Below are 20257 nucleotides of genomic sequence, written 5' to 3' on the forward strand. Positions count from 1 at the left end.
AGCTAATATTAAAACGGGTATGAATTCAGGGCAACGAAATTCCCGTTTATGATGTATATATTTGCAGAGAAACAACTTAGCATTGTACAACATACAAGAGAAAAGGAGAAAGCGAAGAATATCGACTTCCTTGGCCTTGTGGTAAGCATGACTTTGAAGGAGTTTAGAAGGTTGTGTAATCTGCCATGGCCTCAAACCGGTTAGTGGAAAGGAACACACCAGCGCCTTGGCCACTTGAAAGTCCCAAACGCCGTCCCCAACTATGACTCACCACTGGAGGGTGAAGATCTGCCAGTCATGGAAGACTTCTTCCTGTGTTCCTTTGGTCGTATTGCTCCCCTGATCACGAATCACGATGACTCGGTCATCATCAGAGATAAAACGACCTTGTCCTCAGGTCGTCACTTAGGTCTCAACGATGCCGATGTCATGTCCGCTGCTCGGGCCTCTAAAGTATTGCCAGACCACGAAACCTTCATCTTCATGATTGATGAAAGGCTGACCCTGTCTTATGAAGCCATTTGATTATCTGCACCAGCAAAGTTGAGCCAAAGTTAGTACAACCATAAAGAAAAAAAAATCAAAACAAAGTCTGGACAGAACGGTTCAGACTTCAGATCCTTACTAGGCATTGCTTAGGTTGGCCCCGGCCAACTTGGCCTCGGTTTAGATATGCTCTGGTCTAAGCCTTAACTAGGCCTTGTTCTTCTTTTGGAGATAACCAGTTTTCTTTAGGAACTGTTCTGATCAGTCCTTTTGCTGCTGTTTGCTGCGAAGGACTTGTACCAAAACTGTATTTCAAAAATCACTCCTATTCTTTCAGACTGTTGTTGAACCCTAGATCTGGTGTCGATCTCTTCTCTCTCTACACTTTTGGTGTTTGGATCATTCCTGATAGGGTTTTTGACTTCTTCCAGGTTTCGATCCTGGACTTAGATTTTTTTGGACTCATACTCGATCTGCGGTATATTTTGGGTGCTTTTCTGGACTGTTACTAATTTCTAAGTTGCTGGTATATTATCTTTGGTTACTCCACTTATATCAGATTGATATTGAGCGGATTAAGGAGGGAAATTGGTTACTCCACTTATATCTTTGGTTACTTCATTCTTCAGGTCTAACAACGCATACAAGGAGGGAAATTGGTCCATCAGAGATGAGTTCCCAACCCAAGGCTGCTCCCAGAATTTTACGAGATTATCAGAGTTTAGGTTATACCTTATCCAAAGGGAAAAAACCAGAAGCAAATCATGAATGGTTTTTTAAGGAGAAACAGCTGTAATCTTTGCCAAGATTCCTGGATCCCAGTCATTGTCTTCTAGCCCATGTATACTAGCCACAATCTTCGTTCAGAGTTTTATCCCTTTCCATTGGAAACCTCCATAACCATTTTCCCAACAATACAATGTTTCTTTTCTTGATATTCCCAATCCCAACCTCTCCTAACTACTTGCTTCTAGTTACCACCTCCCAATTCACTCTATGGTCTTTCTTTCCTCTCCTGGTTTCCACAAAAAATCCCTCGTTAACATAGTAGCATACATTGCTAGGAACCATTTTGGTAGGGTCTTGAATGTGAAAGTGTATTCAATTGGCAAAACTTCTATTAGCTTTGCCAAAGCTTGAGTTACTTGGAAAGCCCAATGCTGATCTCATGATTCGTGAATCGTAATATGCTTGTTATAATTGAGGGTGATTCCAAACTTATCATCGATTGTCTACTTCAAAAGGTGTACCCTCCATAGAGATTAAGGAACATTATTGAGAAGTGACATCCTGATTCATAATATCAAGTACCATCATATCTATTGCAAAACTAATTAGATTGATTAAGTATATGGTTGGCACCGATGCTATAGATACAATATGGTTTTCTCAAAAAAGTATCATTTTTTTTGTTTGAAAACGTTGCTGTCAGGTAGAACGTTTCTTGGAGCAACAAGTCAACAACACTTTTTGTTTGGTACTACTGCTCCATATCTATTTTCAGCACTGGTACCCATTATAGGAAATCCACGTCACTACCACATCATGTCCTCATTGGCAGCAATGAGATGCAATTTGCGAATACATCAAATTCAGCGGTGCTTCAAACCACACCTTCTCGATTTCTAAGGCATGGCTTGGAGAACCGTTTTCTATAAAAAAACGGTTCCAAACATATTGGCATTTTCTGGAGCACCATTTTTTCTGACGTGACACTGATGTGCCACCGTTATCTGGAGCAATGGCATCAATGCCAAACAGATACCTAACTCACCAGATAGTGATTGATCTTTATCTGTTAATGAGCTTCCATGGGACTTGTATTTCATTTGTTTTTGTGATGTTTTGGGATGTGCTACCTCTGTCTTGTGTAACCCCTTCCGTTTTATCAAAAAAAAAAAAAAAAAAAAAGAAACATCAATCAGAAAATAATTATTCATTGCTTTTGATTTCATAAATTACAATGCTCAGACGAGCTCTCACTTGATGTCAATGACTCTCCCAGGAACTCCGATCTTAGTTGCATCAGCAGCCGACCCAAGTAATTTAATCCTTCTCCTTCTCGGCCTCCACCCCAGAAGAGATCATATGGTGAGGCTTCAACAAGGACTGATCCAGCCGTTGACAGTAGCAGAGAATTCAAATGAGGGTAGATGGAAAACTTGCACTTCAGAGCTTTATACATAACATCAATCTTTGCAGTTTCCCAATCAGGTCTTACCTATATGTTGGTAAAGATAAAAAAATCACAAAATCAAAGGAAATTAATAACTAATAAACAATTAATAGCAAGATAATACCAACAATCTACGTTACATAGGCACATATAATACGGGTCTCAAGTCTTTAACAACTACCTACCGTGCAAAATTTACAGTTATTCATGTCATGAAAATCTTTAAGTACGTTGGCTGAAGTGCAAAATAGACAAGAACTTAATTGGGTAAGAAGGTAGAAATGAAAATGAACGCCATAACCTAATGTTGGTTCCAGCTATCTGGGGTCTTGGGAGTCCTAGCTATTTGCATTTTTTGCACAAAGTGACTGCTTTTTTACTCAAATCCACTTGCCAGCCCAAAATTTGAGAATATGTGACTAAGAGTTAATAAATATATCTAACATTTGAGAAACTAAGTTTAAGCTTAATAATGGTTTAGAATGTTGTCACCAGGATAAAACTACGAGTATCCAAGTTTTAGGTGATAGTTTCCTTGATACTATCTGATAGTGGAAATGGTATGTTTTTTACTCATTTTTTTTTCTCACAAAATGGATACTGTTATGATCTAAATATTTTTTGATGAATCCGTTATGACCTAAAATTAAATACTGTTGTGTAATTTTTTCAAAACATTTCACATTTTCAAGCCAAAAGGGAAATTCCAACTCTGAAATTTGAATGTTTACCCACTTACCCATATAGAAAATGGAGAGCATTTGAGAAGCAAAGAAATCCTACACGCAAAAATAAATTTTGTGAATGAGATTTAAGGTTTTCAGGAGACATCTTAGAGCTGCAGACCACAGTCAAAAAAGCTCCGCCAATCCCTAGGGACATCTCTAATAAACCATGTGCCAGACTTGTATTCCCTGCTACATTCATGAACTAGGAATATGCTGCAAAACAGCCTATAATGAATGTAAAAGACTATTAGACATGACCCCGGGGATTGGAGACTCCTTGATAATTGAATCATGGATGCCCTCCAGTTCTCCTCTCACAAGGGATATGCTGCAAGGAAAGCCAATAATATCAACACTCAAGATATGCTATCTGGTAAAATCAAACTCATGATTTAAGCCTACCAAAAATTCAGACACCCAGCTCTTCTCAATAAACTTTCTATACTGATTTGCATCCAGTGGATCCCTCCATTCAAATGGCCCTAGGTGGTTGTTCTCCTAGAAAACAGCCTGTAATGAGAAGTACATTGCAACCAACCTCTCCCCGTCTCATATTGCTGGCCTCATTTCTAAGATGATAGATCTAAGTAGTATTCCAGGCTAGAGTATAAGTGGCATTAACTCTATCTCAAATCTCTTCCTGCATTTTCTCAATTGAGTTTGCCACTGAAGAATGAATTTTAAGCAAAGATAAGTAATACATTGGCAAATTGGATAATACACTTTTAATTAAAGAATTTCTTCCCCCAAGTACTTCTCTTTCCAGCCCACCAACATTTGATCAATTCTGTCCAGAACAAGCTGCCAAGTTGAAAAGACTGAAGCCTTTGCACCTATAGGTAATCCCAGATATGTGAATGGGAATTCCCCTACCATACAACCAAAATTTGATGCACACTCCTCAAAATAAGTTTGAGAAATGTTGCCCACTCCAATCATCACACTTTTCTTCAAATTAATCTTTTGCCCATATAACACCTCAAAGCTACTTAAACCCTCAACTTCAGCATCTGATCAACTGAACCTCCCAAGAAACACTCAATGTATCACTTGCAAACTGAAGATGCATAATGGAGACTCCATCCCCACCCACTTTGGGACCTTCAATCATACCCAATTCTGCTACCAAGAAAATCATACGCTTGGGGAGGATGATGGTGGTGTTATTCTAGATCTTATCAAGTTACAATACCAGATTGGAAGGTTGTATTTATATATGATCCAGCGTCCCAGCCTAACATTGCTTTTGTAGTTGAGGTTTTCAATTAGTTCATGAATTCTCCCACCTAGCTTTTGCTGAAATATCCTTGGATACTTGAAGAAATGTCCTGGAAACTCATTCGTTCATGTGCCACTCGCTGTCCTATTGCTAAATTTGTCTTATTCTAATTTGTCCCCTAGCTACCATTCCTTTGTTTCTACTCTTTCTTCTATCCATATTCTTTCCAGGTACTTTGAAGCTGGAACAGATCCTATACGAAGGGAGGCAATGAATGAGGAGATGAGGGCTTTGTTGAAAACCAAAACGTGGGAGCTAATGGATCTACTAGAGGGGAAGAGTACACTGGACGTAAGTGGGTGTTTACTGTAAAGCATAGGACAAATGATTTAGTGGAAAGGTACAAGGCACGACTTGTAAGTTGTAACAAAAGGGTTTATTTAAAGGGAAGGGATAGATTACAAGGAGACATTTTCCCCAGTTTCCAAGATCAACACAATTCATGTTTTACTACCCTTAGTAGCTAATTATTCATGGGAACTACACCAGTTAGATGTAAAGAATGCTTTTCTAAACGGGGACTTGCATGAAGAGGTGTTTATCAATCCTCCTCCTGATTAAAGAAGGCTTTGTATGGTCTGAAGCAATCTCCTTGTGTATCGCTTGAGAGGCTATGTGGAGTCATGAAGAATGTTGGGTACACTTAGAGTGGTGCTGACCATACTCTATTCATAAGAAGACAAAGTGAAAAGCTTACAGGTCTCATAGTATTTATTGATGATATGTTATCATTGGGAATGACTCAAAAGAGAAAATGAGACTGGAAAAATTTTTAGCTTCTGAATTTGAAGTCAAGGATTTGGGACACCTTAGGTACTTTCTAGGGATTGAGGTTGTAAGGTCAAAAGTAGGAATATACATTTGTCAAAGAAAGTATATCCTAGACCTATTAAAGGAGATAGGTATGACAGGGAGTAGACCTACTGGTACACCAATGGAGATAAACCATGGGTTGCAAGAGTTGGATGGTGAAGACTACCTAGACAAGGAAAGGTATCCAAGGCTTGTGGGAAATTTGATATACTTATCTCTTGCCAATCCGGATATTACCTATGTAGTACATGTTGTGAGTTAGTTCATGCATGCTCCCAAGGTGCCTAATATGAAAGCTATTACGAGGATCCTCAAATATTTGAAGACATGTCCTAGAAGGGAATTGATGAGGGGCATTTTGGTCAAACCACTTGATGGTGAACACGTGGATGCTGTCAGCAACATAGTGTCCAACTCAGTAAGACAGCTCGCCAGCTCAACACGTGGCAGTTTATAACAGGTGTGTGGCCGAGCTTGGCCCACCGACAACAAACAGCTCGCCCAAAACCGTCCCGCGCGCCATATCCGATCTAGTACCATTACCGAGACTACATGAACAGCTCGCCAAACCATGCACCACAAGACCCACGGGCGACCTGTAACCACCGCACGAGTTTAGCAACTAACGGACCACCATTCCCTCAAACTACGGAAACAGCTCCGTAGACGTTGATCAATGACACCTGAATTCCTAGTAACTATAAAAAGAACCTAGGGATTCTCTGAAAGGTACGCACACTGAAGCTCTTGAACTCTCTCAAAGATTCTCACTAAATCTCCTTACTGACTTAAGCATCGGAGTGTTCTCCTGGGTAAAACCTACCCAGGCACTCTAACCCTTGTTCCTTCACAGCATCTCTCAGCTCGAACGTACAGATTCACAGCTCGGCATCGCCAAGTTGGAACCCAAGTCAAGCCACATCATTGAGACACAAGGGAGTGAGTGGATTTGTGCCTCATCAAGAATTATTCAAGAAGCATGGTAGACTTGAGACTAAGGCATTTACCAATGTTGATTGGGCAGGTTCTATAGGAGACAGAAAGTCTATATCAGGGTATTGTACCTTTGTGGGAGGAAACTTAGTTACATGGAGAAGAAAGAAACAAACTGTTGTTGCAAGACCAGTGCAAAAGCAAAATATAGGGCAATGGCTCATTGTGCTGTAGAGTTGTTGTGGCTCAAAAGACTCCTAATTGAATTGGACATAAAAATAACTGAGCCTCTCAAATTAAATTGTGACAACAAGGTTGCAATCAATATTGCAAATAATCCAGTACATGACAGAACTAAACAAATAGAGGTGGACAAACACTCCATACAAGAGAGGACTGTCTCTAGTGAACTTCGTATTCCCTACATGCCATAAAAAATGCAACTAGTTGATGCACTTACCAAAGGATTACCTTCAATGAAGTTCCATGGTCTTCTTGGCAAGTTGGGCATGATGGATATCTATGCTTAGCTTGAGGGGGAGTGTTGTGATAGGTGATCACACGTGTGGTCCCATTGGGATATTTATGTTTTAAGTTAAGGGTGTTAGTGGGCCTTAAGTTATTGGACCTTATTTAGTCATGTTATTGGCTTTCTTTGGTCATTATTAATCAGGGGCATTTCGGTACAATCATGTATTATCATACACCTTTTCTGACAAAAGAATATTTTGGCATTAGGTGAGATTTGCAAGAAAAATGCCTATAAAATGGTTGCAGGATACCCAACCAATAACAATATGGACAAATTTCTTAAAGTACCCCTAAGTTTTGGGAAATTGACCAACTCTACCTCTACTGTTTACATATTGTATTAAAGTACCCTTAAGTTTGTTGACAATTGACTAAACCTTCCCTGCCATTAGAGCTCATTAGCATTCTATCACAATCCGTTCACATGTGAGACAACATGACGTATAAATTTTTTTTAAAACCCAATACTACCCTTTTGTGGTCGATTTTGCCCTCCAATATTTTTCAAATTTTCAAAATAAAACTCAACATCCACCTTGCAAACAAGAATACAACCTTCAACCTTTACTCAGCTAAAGGTCAAGAACATAGAAGGGAGATCTGTGACGGAAATGAGTGGTGTCTTACTACCCATTTCATTGTACTCTTCTACTTTACCTCTTAGAAAAGGGTTATTTGCAGCTGGGAGTTTTATGCAATCAAAGAAATTGATAGATGTTTAATTCCTTCTTTTCCACTTGGATGGTTTTAGATTTGATCATTGAAATTCCTCAGCATCTAGGTTTCTTCTATATTTTTTCAGTTTCTAGAGTTGCAGGTTGAGGTAAATAAAATGCCCTTAGAAGATGCATATCTTACTTTGGGTGTTTATTCGTATTGCCATTTGGATTTGATTCATCAGTTATTTCCTCCTTGAAAATCATTCTTGATTTTCTTTCTTGTTTCCCCAGTTACAAATCATTATAGAGTGATTTATGAATGAAGTTCCCTTTGATTACCAAGAGGAGGATATGAGAACTTGTAGATCTTACTCTGTTAACAATCCTATGTAGGAGAAAACAGAGCTTTTGGATCTTCCACCTATAAGAAACTTGTGTAAAGAAAAGAGAAACAACAAAGACCTATCAAGGTATTCTCTAAGAATTAGTGGACCTTCCACCCTTACCAAATAGACTTCCAAGAAAGCTTTTGGAGAACCAATAAAGATGGAAAGAACCAAAATGTCATGTTTTCTGGACTCCATGCTTGAGTGCCATTGCTGTTCTTGCCTCCGTGCTTCAGCACTGAAGCTCAACAGTCTCTCTCCACTTTCAAAAGAGATATTATTTAGGTATTTTTAGGCTCGGATATATTTTGGGATTTTTTCAAGAAAAATGAGGGAGGGTGACATGGAAAACGAATTGGATGCTATGTCATCATATAATGAAGATTCTCTTACCTGGTGTAGGAATCTGTCCAAACATTTCAAATGTTATATATTATGGTCCTTGCGATTTCTGCTTCGGCTGGGTTGGAGAAAACCAGCAAGGTAAGGTCCTTTCGGTTTCTGTTTCAGCTGGGTTGGAGAAGACCAACAAGGTGTTTGTGTTATTCAGATGTTTCACTTTGAAAATTTAAAGAAGATGGGTAAAATAGTCTTTTCCATCTTAGCATAGTGTAACACATACAAAACTGACTTAGCAATAGTATCTGATCATCAGCTCTCCAAAAACTCCATCTCTAGCTCTCCAGAGCATTCCTTCTTCTTGGAGGATTTCATTCTTCTTCACTTTTCTTAATAATCACTTATTGTTGAAGATTTACAAGTGATCTACAGACTTATTTCCAGATGGATATTTCACTGAAAATTTCAATGTGGTGAACAAGAATTAGAGATAGTTTAGCTAAGTTTGCATTTGAGGAAACAAAGAAAATGGTCGTCATAGTAACATTATTATGATTACCATCACCTATCATCACTAAATTTCATACATTATAATGATAAAATGCATTTCCGTAAGCCAAAAAACTGCTGAGCTCAATTAGGAGAATCCATGGGGATATATTAAACCCCAGGGGAGAAGATTTTGCATTTGTCTGGAACCTGAAGCATATTTCTAGAATTGAACTTCTGTTTTCAGTACTTTAGAAGAAAAAGATAAGATATTAGATTGGGCATTATCATTGTAACATGATCATATCAATACTTTTTATCTTTGCACCAATTGTTTAGCTGATAGAGCCATACCAGATCAGGGCATTGCTTCTGTATTTTCCTTCCTTCACGTGCTGCTTCCTCTGGGCTCTTTGATGATTTTATTTTCTCAATACAATCTCTTGCTAGAGGATCATTGACCCCAATAAACTTGTGTGCCTGAAAACGGAAGGATTCTTACAACACTTCCCAACATAAGTTGCAAAAGAAAACTAAATCACATATAAGAAATTAGCAGCAAATTAACCTGATAATAGTGTTCCACACTTGGCCATGTAAGATAAACTCCATTTTCATCGGTCATATGCAATGGATATGGAGAGAAGTTTGAGAAAGCACCATAAGGATCCCATGCTTTATAAAAGAATAAGATTCTTGCATCATCAGGAGTAACAGTTGGATCAATTGCTGAAGTTTCATTTACTGATGGAATTATAGGTGTTAAGTCTGGAATGGGCTGAAGAAATCCACTAATAAGTATGTCAGGTCCAACCTGTAAAACATGAACCACAGGTAAGGCAATCACACAGAAACAATCAATGTAAACATAAAATATCACATTAGTGTCAACAGAATTCTTCAATGATGTTTAATTGTTGTTTATTCAGTAGTTGTGTATTGTACTATGTACGGGTTAGTGTCAAGGGCATTATTGTCCTTTTACATTATTTTATTGTTGTCCTAATATAAATAAGAAGAGGGGCTGCCACCCACTCACATTTTCTACTCCAATCATTCTCCTCTTTTCTAAGAATTTCAAGGCTGACAAGATGGTAAGAACAATACATATGAACAAGACAACTTTCCTATACATTTCTTTTCCTGTTTTTGACTTTCTTTCACTAGTGGAACTGAGGGAAGAAGACAGCACTAATCAATCGAAACTACCTTCTTTTCTCCTTTTCTTCTTCTTTGTTTTTGGTTGTAAAATCAAGGTTGGTTTTTTCTCAGACCTGTATTGTGGTAGATGATGTGAACAGATTCCTTTTTTGGAATTAGTCACAGACTCACAGTTTCATGTGCCACAAGTGGTGTACATCTCATTGGTGAAGTTCTGAAGGCTGTGGAGTGTCCTGTAATGCCTGCTGTTGGTTGGGTGTAAGGTTTACCCATCAATTTGCTTATGTAGATTAGAATTTTTTTTATCAATAACAGAATCAAGTTCATTAAAAAGAGGAAGTTTAGTACAATAATAAAGGGAAGGGATAAACACTCTCAACCCTACCCAACAGAAAAATTACAATGCAGCCCAAAATAAATTATTCCTTCCCACCTGTAGTTTAGCAAGTGTATCAGAAAAAGCATTTGCATCTCTTCTGACTCAATTACAAGTCACGTCTACCCTTTGTAGCAATTTAACAGCTTTCCTCTTCTCATAAATGTAGCACCACCATCCATCTTCCTCCTCTCTTGGGAGAGTTAATTACCAACTTTGAATCACCTTCAATTAACAACTTCCTAATATTCAGTTCTTTAGCCTGTTGAATCTTCCATAACAGCCATAATTTCAGCTCTTAATGATTCCCCAACTCCAATTGGACTTGAGCAGAGTGCAATGATATTCCCTTATTATTGAAAATTCCTCCTATGCCAGATGGACCTGGATTGCCTTCACTACTACCATCAAAGTTGAGTCTAATGAAGCCACTAGAGGATAGGGACCAAACAGGCCTAACCACCTCCTTATTGAGAGCAGAATCAGCTACCTCTCTCCACTTTCTCATCACCTCAATGTCAGGTAAATCTTTAAAGATATCCAATGACTTAATCCAGTGAACCACCTTGAATAGCTTCGATGACAGCTTCTTTGCTTCTTGCTTTGTCAAGGAATAGTCTTTGGTTCCTCTCCTCCCAAATTGTCCAACACACCGCTGCCCTTGTGCATCTCCATAGTAGTCTTCCCCTCTTCTTTGACCAGCTTAGGAAAGTAAAAGCAAATAGGATGTGTACATTAGGGGGAGGGTTCCACCTGAACCCAAACAAAGAAAAGAACCATTGCCAAATTGAAGAAGAAAAAGGGCAGGAGATTAATAAGTGATAGCAATTCTCACCATTAACTTTGCAGAGGGAGCACCAATGAGGGGAAAGGCACCAACTAGGTCATTTTATTTGCAATAGATCACAAGTATTAATTCTTTATACAGTTCTCAGCACAACCCACCCACCATGAGCGGAATAGGATTACTCCAAATCTCTTTAGAAGGAAGGAAGACCCTTGGCTTTCAGTCGATTGAATAAGGGTTGAAAAAAGGGAGCCACAAGAAAAGATACCTGAGGGTGACGAGGTCCATATTCTCCTATTCCTCTTACCAAGTTCTAGACACAACCCTTCCAAATTTCTTAAAAAGAAGGCCGAATTTACTCCAAACCTTCAAGGGCCACTTAGAAATAAAAACTTGTTACATTTTTACAAAAAGGGCATTCCCAATAGCCTCTTGAAAATAAAAACTTGTGACATTTTACAAAAAAAAAAAGGAGGCCAAATTGTTGTTTATCACCTCACATTTGTATTCTATGTGAAGCAAGTGAGGAATCTGCACATCTATTAACCTCCTACACTATGCTGTTAGTCTATGGAATAAACTTTTTTCTCTATTTGGTAACAGGTGGAGTGCCCCAAGGAATGTAGAGACCTTATTTAAAAAGGAGTTCTTTGATCCTAAGACAAGAAAAGGAAAAAATATGTGGAGATGTATAAGGGCAGCTACTTTATGGTCTGTTTACGAGGAGAGGAATGATAGGATCTTTAATGAAAAGAGAAGATCCAAAGAGTGGAAGAAGAAGAAAATGTGTTGAATACAGCATTTTTTATTGAAAACGGTAACTTTCATTAAGAATATTAAATAAACATCTTACACTGTCAACCACTCAGACAAAGAGTGTTGACCCCAAAATAACATTAAGAATTACAGTACAGCCCAAAATAAGTTTTCCCTGAAGATCCCCTGTTTTGCCAAGCTATCTGCCATAGAGTTTGCCGATCTCCTTACCCATTTGAATGTTACTCCAACTTCCCTTGCCAAGCAGATTATTTCCCTAATTTGCTGTCTAAACTTCCGTACACCCAACTTCTTTGTTTGCAGCCACCTTATTAACAATTTAGAGTCTCCTTCCACCTCCAAGTTCTGAAACTCCCATTGCTTGGCAAATCTCAGGCCTTGTAGGAGAGCCAAAATTTCAGCTCTCAAAGAGTCTCCCACTCCTATGGGACCAGACTATAGTGCCACCATTCTGCCCTCCCCATCCCTAAAAACTCCCCCAGCTCTTGAGGGTCCTAGATTACCCATGGAGCTTCCATCAAAATTCAATTTTACCCTTTGTTGTGCTGCTGGTGTCCAAGAGGGCTGAAAGACAGATTGTCTGGTTGAGGAGTTTGCCACTGCTAACAAGCCCCTTTGTATATCATCCATTGAAAAATCTTTAAATAAATCACTTATTTTCAGCCAATGTATGACTTTAATGGCTACACAGTCAATGATTTGTTCTGTTGATCTTTGTTCCCCTTGGAATATTCTGTTGTTCCTTTCTTCCCATAAAGACCAAAGAATGACTGCTCTTGTTGCCCTCCACATCACTCTTCCCCTTTTCTTTGAAAGTCGGAAGAAACTTGAGTTGAAAAGACTTGTCACATCCGGGGGAGTAGTCCACCTGCAGCCAAATAAGGAAGAAAACCAATCCCATACACAAGAAGCCAAGGGACAAGAAAGTAAAAGATGTGTTACTGTCACCATTTCCCATACAAAGGCAACAAACATGAAGGGAGAGGCACTGATTCGGCCTTCTTTTTTGTAAATTATCTAGAGTATTAATCTTCTGAAGCACCACCTCCCAATAAAAGGCTCTTACTTTTGGGGGTACAAGATTACACCAGACTTCCTTTGTGGGAAAGGAACCTCCTAGGTGTGAAGAATGGAGGGCAGAGAAGGAGGCACAAGTATAGGAGCCAGAGGGGGACTTTAACCAGATCCTGTTGTCATGACAAGATAGGTCCAGGAAAACAATATTAAGAAGTGAGATTAGTTCATCTACTAAGTCCATTTCATGATCCCTCAACCCTCTTCTTAAACCTAGATCCCAAGAATTTTCATTAACAAGCACTGAAGAAATCACTTTCCCTTTGTTGAGGGACAAAGAATAAATAGGTGGAAATCTGTCTTTGAGAGGAATGTCCCCAAGCCAGATATCCTCCCAGAAACGAATTTTATTACCCAAACAAGCATCATACCTGACCAGCGGAAGGAAAGAAGGTAGTAAACTGTGAATTTCTTTCCATGGAGAAGCCCTTGTTGCCCTAGGATCAAGACCAGTGTCCCATCCGTTGTCTGCCATGCCATGAATTCTTACAATTACATTATGCCATAGGTTCTCTTGTTCCAAAGGAAACCTCCACAGCCATTTACCCAGTAAAGCCATGTTTCTAAGCTTGATGTTTCCTTACCCTAGACCTCCACTATCCCTACTCCTTGAAACCACCTCCCACTTTACCAAATGATTCTTTTTTGTATCCCCTGGCTCTCACAAAAAGTCTCTCATCAATTTCTCCAGCTTATTGGCCACTTTTATGGGGATCTTAAAGGTTGAGAGGTAATTGTTAGACAGTGTATGCCCTTAGCTCCAATCAGGTTGATGTACTTTTTGGCATTTATTGTAAATGAATAAAGTACATAATTGATTCATGTTATTATGGTGTGTTTCTGTGTAATACCCATAAACTGGACACTTATGAGACTTGTGTTAGTTTAGAATCTTCACAGCCGTTGGATAAACCTCCCTAGGTTTATCCTGCCAAGGCTGATACTAATGTGCTACCAAGTCGGTTGGGGTGGCTTGTCTCAGCTACCAGGGTGAGACCTGAAGCACATGTAGTGTGGGTTTGTTTGAAACTCTGAACAAGACCATTTTCCAGTTATGCCCTGGACCTTGGAAACATATGGGCAAAACTGAAAAGTTACACCTAACCCCTAGACTCGATTATGGTACTGCACAAGGTGTTGGATTGGGCTGTCTTTGACATGCCAATCAGTGAGATCCTTAGCAGGGGTCAAAACCTGGGTATGTTGGGGCAGTCTGAGAATTCACCTGAGTGAGTGATCATAGTGACAGAATCAGCCCCTTTGTCGGACAAAGTGAATGATCGGAGAATGCACCCTCTCTAATGGAAACCTAAACTGTCGGCAGTTGATTTCAAACTTGTTGAGATTTGTTTTGCAAAATATATTTATATAGAGATATACATATATATTATGGTTTCACAAAATGTTTGCAAAAGGTTTTAATTCCCGGGATCCATGTGAGCAGAGAGTGCAACACTGCACCTTGCAGCTGAGGGAGAGGTCCTCTCTTGTCGAGTAGTGTTTGATCATTATGAGCTGAGAGGTTAAGTGTAAGACCATTTAGGGCTTATAGACCTTATGGGCTAATCTCACTTAAGTCCAGAGTCCTTGGGCCTTCATAAGGTGGCTGAACCCGGGACCATTTAGTGTAAATGTTGGGCCTGTTAAGAGCCCATACTGATGGGCTCAGGGCTTCACTGCCTTCAGCAGTGAATTCGGCCAGGCCTTGTAACAGAGGCTAAGCTGAACCCATATGGCTTTTGTGGAGATCAATGTTAGGGTCCCATGCCATACAAAGAAAGCCAAGCTAGCCAGCAAATTAAAGGGGAAGTGAACCTGATAATTTAATGGGCCTAAAGCCCAATTCGAAGTGGGTTAATTAGATTAATTAATAATGGGCGATTTGATTTAGATCTGCTTCTAGATCAGCAAGAGGATAAGATGTCTTATCCACTTAAGAGTTTAGATCCAAATAAAGATTTGGATGAAAGAACCCTTTCCTGATAGGATTAGGAAGATAATCCAAAAGGATTATAAATAGAGGGAGAAATCCTTCAGTTAAACACTTTTGCTGAATTCAAATCTTCTCTCTGTTCTTGCCGCCCTACCCAGTTCGATCTCCACATTCTTGGACTGGTCAAGAATAGTTCTTGATTCTAATTCTTGCTTGAAGAATCAGATCTGAAGTTGTGTTCACATCCCTTGCGTGATCCTTGCTGAAGGATTGCAATTCTTGCTGAAGAATTGCTTTACTAATCCTGCCTCATCCTCAGCTGTGTCATCTTCAGTGGAGGTGGGATTTGGTGACCTCTTTGGGCATGAACACCTACGTTGGGAGCTACTTGCGTGGATTCTGTATCAGGTATAACCCTCCCTTAGTCTTGGTTTCAGATTTGGTTCGGTTTGTTTCAAGAACGAACCTTGAAAAATGCAGTTTTTCTAAATCAGGGAATAGGATTCCCAGAAGAGAAAGAAAATTTTGAAATTTCGCCCAACCACCCTGCATGGTTCGGCCATCCATATGATGGATCTCCCTTCCCTTCGGAAATAGATTGGCAGATTAATCAAAGTTGACTTTATTAGGGTTATTCTACCCCCTAGAGATATGTAGTTTCTCTTCCATCCAGCAAGCCTTTTTGTGAATCTTTCCACTACCAGATCCCAAAAGCTAACTGAAGTCGGGTTCCCCCCCAAGGGTAGTCCAAGGTACTGTAGAGGCCAGTCACCTACCTCACATCTCAACAAACTAGCTAGGCTTTTAACCTCTCTTCTCTCCCTATTTAATCCTGCTACACAATGTTGAGTGGGGCCACCGATTTGTGTTGTTGAGTGGGCCGATTTGTGTTTAGTTTATTTTCTTTTAAATTAAGAAGTTGTTGGGCCTTGGGCCCATTAGTTTTTATTTTTAAAAGGGTTGTAACTATTTAGTTTGAGTTGCCACCCTACTAAGGGCATCTTTGTAATATCTCATATTTAAGTTAAATATAAATAGAATGAGGGGCTGGCGACTAGGGTAATCATACACAATCCTAGTTGACCTTCTTCTCCTTCCTTCCCTTTTCTCTTTCTATTGCTGAAATCTACAACTTTCTCCTCTTCCTTTCACAAGAAGCTTGACCGAATCAGCAGATAGTGGTTTTTACTTGGTATCAGAGCAGGTTGAAGGTTCTGGAAGTGATTCTCTCATGCAGCCCTAGATCGGTCGACTGCATAGAGATTTAAGAGGCTAATCGAAGCTCTCAGGTAAGCCCAGTTTTTGGATTTTCTTGATGGATCTATATGCCCTGTAGCTGGTCTAGGGTTTCTCATCAGAATCAGGAAAAACTGGAGAAAGGGGAAGAGTCCTGCTTTGGTTGGACTCTTCAATTTTGACCTAGGTAGTGGTGCCCTAATTTTTTAGGGTTCCTTGGAGTTTTTTATAAGGAGCGATTCAAGTCCCACGTGGTTTGGAGGCTTCTAGAGAGGGCGGTTGCTTTTTCTCTCTCTTCTCCCATCCCACAGAAAAAGAATCTTTCATGGGAAGAAAGTCCAAGACACCAAAGGAGTGTCGTTGGTTCCAGAAGGTGTTTTGTTTGTTCTTGCTGCATTTTTTTATTTGTTTTCTATACCCTTTTGAGAAGCATGGAGGGACACTGAGTTGAATATAAGCCCGGGAATGAAATGAGACCTGTGGGAGGAGGTGTTGGAGACCCCTTCGGAGCTGGGACCATTACTACAGTTAGGTTGGATGGTACAAACTACTTGGAACGGTCCCAATCTGCAAAGATGGCCATTGGGGCTCGTGGAAAATTGGGGTATATTACTGGTGAAGAGGTGAAACCTGAAACTGGCAACTCCCGGTGGGTGCAGGAAAATTATATGGTAATGACATGGTTGTGTAATTCCATGTTGCCACATATAAGTAAAATTTTTTTATGGGCAAATACTGCTAAGGAGATATGGGATGGGGTTGCAGAAACCTATTCACAAAGGGAGAATGTTGCTAGGGCTTATCAACTGAGAAGTCAGATTATTGCTACAAGGCAGGGAGATAGATCTGTTGCAGCCTATTTTTCAGTCCTTAAGACCCTGTGGCAGGAAATCGACCATCTAGCGACTTTTGCTTGGGAAACCACCAAGGATGCAGCTACCTATCAAAGACACTTAGAGAAGTATAGGGTGTTCGAATTCCTTGCTGGCTTTCCTTGAGTATGACATTGCACGACAGCATCTTCTTTCCAAGGACAGTGTCACTCTCTCCCAAGCATGCCTTTGTGTCAGGAGAGGAGTGCAGGAGGGATGCAATGATGAAGAATCTCATTTCTGATCAGTCCGCTATGGTAAGTGTTGTGAAATCTAAACAGAATGGCAATGAAAACAAGAAGGAAGACAAAAGGGACTTAGTCTGTGACTACTGTAAGAAGCCTAAGCATATAAGAGATACTTGTTGGAAGCTTCACCCACATCTTGTGCCGACCAGATTGAAGAATAAGAAAGGAAATGTGTGCATGGCAATTACTGGTGACACTCCGGCCCCCCATACTACAGCTACTTTGGAGTCCGTTGCAGCTGCTGTAGTAAGGGCCGAGCTTGAAAGGTTTGGGTTACTTCTGAATCAAAAGGATACAGCTAGTTCCAGTTCAGCTGCAAGCAGACAACAAGGTACAGGTAGCACAGGTGGAGCTCACTCTACCTCCTTTGCCCACACAGGTAGTTCACATGTCACTGCAAACTATGTTTCTGCTTTAGGTAAGGAGAGATCTCCTTGGATTATAGACTCTGGAGCCTTAGAGCACATGACCCATTGCTCCACTATTTTCTCCTCTTACCAGTTCTGTTCTGACAGAGATAGGGTCTCCACAGCTGATGGATCCCATGTTCCTATTGCTGGGAAGGGATCTGTCAAGATTAATGATTCCATTTGTTTACCCTCTGTCCTCCATGTGCCTAGATTGAGCACCAATTTATTATCTGTTAGTAGTTTGACTAAGAATCTGAACTGCTCGGTAATTTTTTCTCATGGACGCTGTATTTTGTAGGATCTGGATTCAAAGAGGATGATTGGGAGTGGTCGTGAAGTGAATGGAATCTACCTCCTAGATGCTCTTCCTCTTCACCAAAGTCATCATGTTTGTAGGGACAGTGAGTCAAAATCTGTGGATCAGATTATACTTTGGCATAATCGTCTAGGTCATTTGTCTTTTTCTTCTTTGAGTTCTTTGTTTCCAAAACTGTTCGAGTCTGCGAGTCTGTCAAGTTTGAAGTGTGAAGGTTGTGAACTTGGAAAGCATTATAGACACTCTTTTAAACCTAGTAATAAAAGATGTTCTTCTCCTTTTGATGTTATTCATTTAGATGTGTGGGGCCCTTATCATGTTCCCTCTATGGGTGGCTATCGCTATTTTCTCCTGTTTGTGGATGATTTCTCTCGATATTCCTGGATTTACCTGATGAAATCCCGCGATGAAGTACCATCCTTAGTGAGGCAATTCCACCAGATGGTACTAACACAGTTTGGAACGAGAATAAAGATGTTTAGATTTGACAATGCTAGGGAATATTTTGAGAGACATCTTGCCTCATATCTGTTGGAGTATAGTGTTGTCCATCAGAGTAGTTGCTCCTATAGTCCACAGCAGAATGGTGTTGCAGAGAGGAAGAATAGACACATTGTTGAGACGGCAAGAAGCATGATGATCACAGCTACAGATCCGGTTCGTTTTTGGGGTGATGCAGTTCTCACGGCAGTATATCTGATTAACAGGGTGCCTTCTCGTATACTTGGATTCAACACTCCATTCAGCCTTCTTTTTCCTCAGGGGGAGATGTTTCATATTCCTCTAAGGGTGTTTGGGTGTGTTTGCTTTGCGCATATCCTTGGTCCTTAACGTTCGAAGCTTAATCCCAAGGCAAAGAAATGTGTCTTCCTTGGATATGCAGAGAATCAGAAAGGGTACCGCTGCTATGATCCAGTCTCTGGGAACCAGTTTGTTACTATGGACATTACCTTTTTTGAATCTACGTACTTCTCAAGGAATCCTTCTCAGGGGGAGTGTTTTGGGGAAGTAAGTCAGCGGTCTATCCCTCTCCCAGTTCCAGTCCCTGTGTCTACTCCTGTGCTTGACCACCACCCGATGTCGCCTACCTTGCCACCTCCTTTGCGTTCCGTCTCACAGCATTAATCACGGCAGAAACTTCATAAGGCGGTTGATTCCACTACAGTAGAACTCACACCACTTCCTGTCGATCCCTTGGAGACTCCAGATTCGGCTTATATGGATTCAGGTATTCCTCTTGATCCCACTACTATTTTAGTTCCCATTGGTCCTACTAACACTGTTACAGATAACCTTGATCTCCCTATTGCTCTTAGAAAATGGAAGAGAAAGTGCACTGCTCATTGTATTTCATAGTACTTATCCTACAGTGGACTTTCTCCTTCCTACCGTGCTTTTGTCTCTTCTCTTGATTCAGTGTCTATACCCAAGGGTGTTAGTGAGGCTCTCTCCAAACCTGAGTGGAAGACAGCTATGCAGGAAGAGATTGAGGCTTTGATTAAGAATCAGACATGGGAGATTGAGGACCTACCAGAAGGCAAGGAGATAGTTGGATGCAGATGGGTTTACACAGTAAAGTATAAGGCAGATGGAAGTATAGAGAGGTACAAGGCAAGACTTGTTGCAAAAGGGTACACACAGACCTATGGCATTGATTATTTAGACATTTGCGCCAATTGCAAAGATGACCTCTGTTCGGATACTCCTTTCTCTTGCTGCCTCATACTCTTGGTCCTTGTTTCAACTGGATGTGAAGAATGCTTTCCTAAATGGGGATCTGCAAGAAAAGGTGTATATGGATCTTCCAGCTGGTTTTTATGATAATGCTGAAAAGGGAAAGGTATGCAAGCTGAAGAAGTCACTATATGGCTTGAAACAATCTCCCAGAGCATGGTTTGATAGATTCAGAAAGGCCCTGATTGTTTTTGGCTACACTCAAACTCAATCTGATCACACCTTGTTTGTGAAGTGCAGGGGATCTTTGGTGTCAATCCTAATTGTTTATGTGGATGATATTGTTGTCACTGGGAATGATCTGAGTGAGATTGATAGTCTGACGAGGAACTTGTATAAGGAATTTGAGATTAAGGATCTTGGAGAACTAAGATACTTCTTAGGCATCGAAGTTGCAAGATCGAAACATGGAATTTTTATCTCTCAAAGGAAGTATGTTTTGGACCTTTTCCAAGAGACAGGGAAGCTTGGAACAAAGGCAACTAGCACCCCCATTGATCAGAACCATAGAATC

General features: G+C 40.2%; 1 protein-coding gene across 6 annotated transcripts in view; it reads right to left on the reverse strand.

The window, feature by feature from the left end:
* Positions 1-46: 46 nt before the first annotated feature.
* The window catches only part of LOC104605288 (cytidine/deoxycytidylate deaminase family protein), a 44367-nt gene continuing 24156 nt past the window's right edge, over positions 47-20257 (reverse strand). For 5 of the 6 annotated variants that reach the window (XM_088894203.1, XM_088894204.1, XM_088894200.1 and 2 more), the window contains 4 exons: positions 9388-9633; positions 9174-9299; positions 2470-2707; positions 1790-2363 (listed from right to left, as the gene is read on the reverse strand). In XM_088894203.1, coding sequence (XP_088750329.1) covers positions 2278-2363; positions 2470-2707; positions 9174-9299; positions 9388-9633 — 696 coding nt within the window. In that variant the 3' untranslated portion in view covers positions 1790-2277. Of the gene's footprint in view, positions 530-1789; positions 2364-2469; positions 2708-9173; positions 9300-9387; positions 9634-20257 lie in introns of those variants that run through there. The other variant, XM_088894201.1, reaches the window with a different exon arrangement.

The sequence above is a fragment of the Nelumbo nucifera genome, chromosome 1, assembly GCF_055504915.1.
Source record: "Nelumbo nucifera cultivar China Antique chromosome 1, China Antique-T2T, whole genome shotgun sequence".
In the NCBI taxonomy this organism is placed as follows: Eukaryota; Viridiplantae; Streptophyta; class Magnoliopsida; order Proteales; family Nelumbonaceae; genus Nelumbo; species Nelumbo nucifera.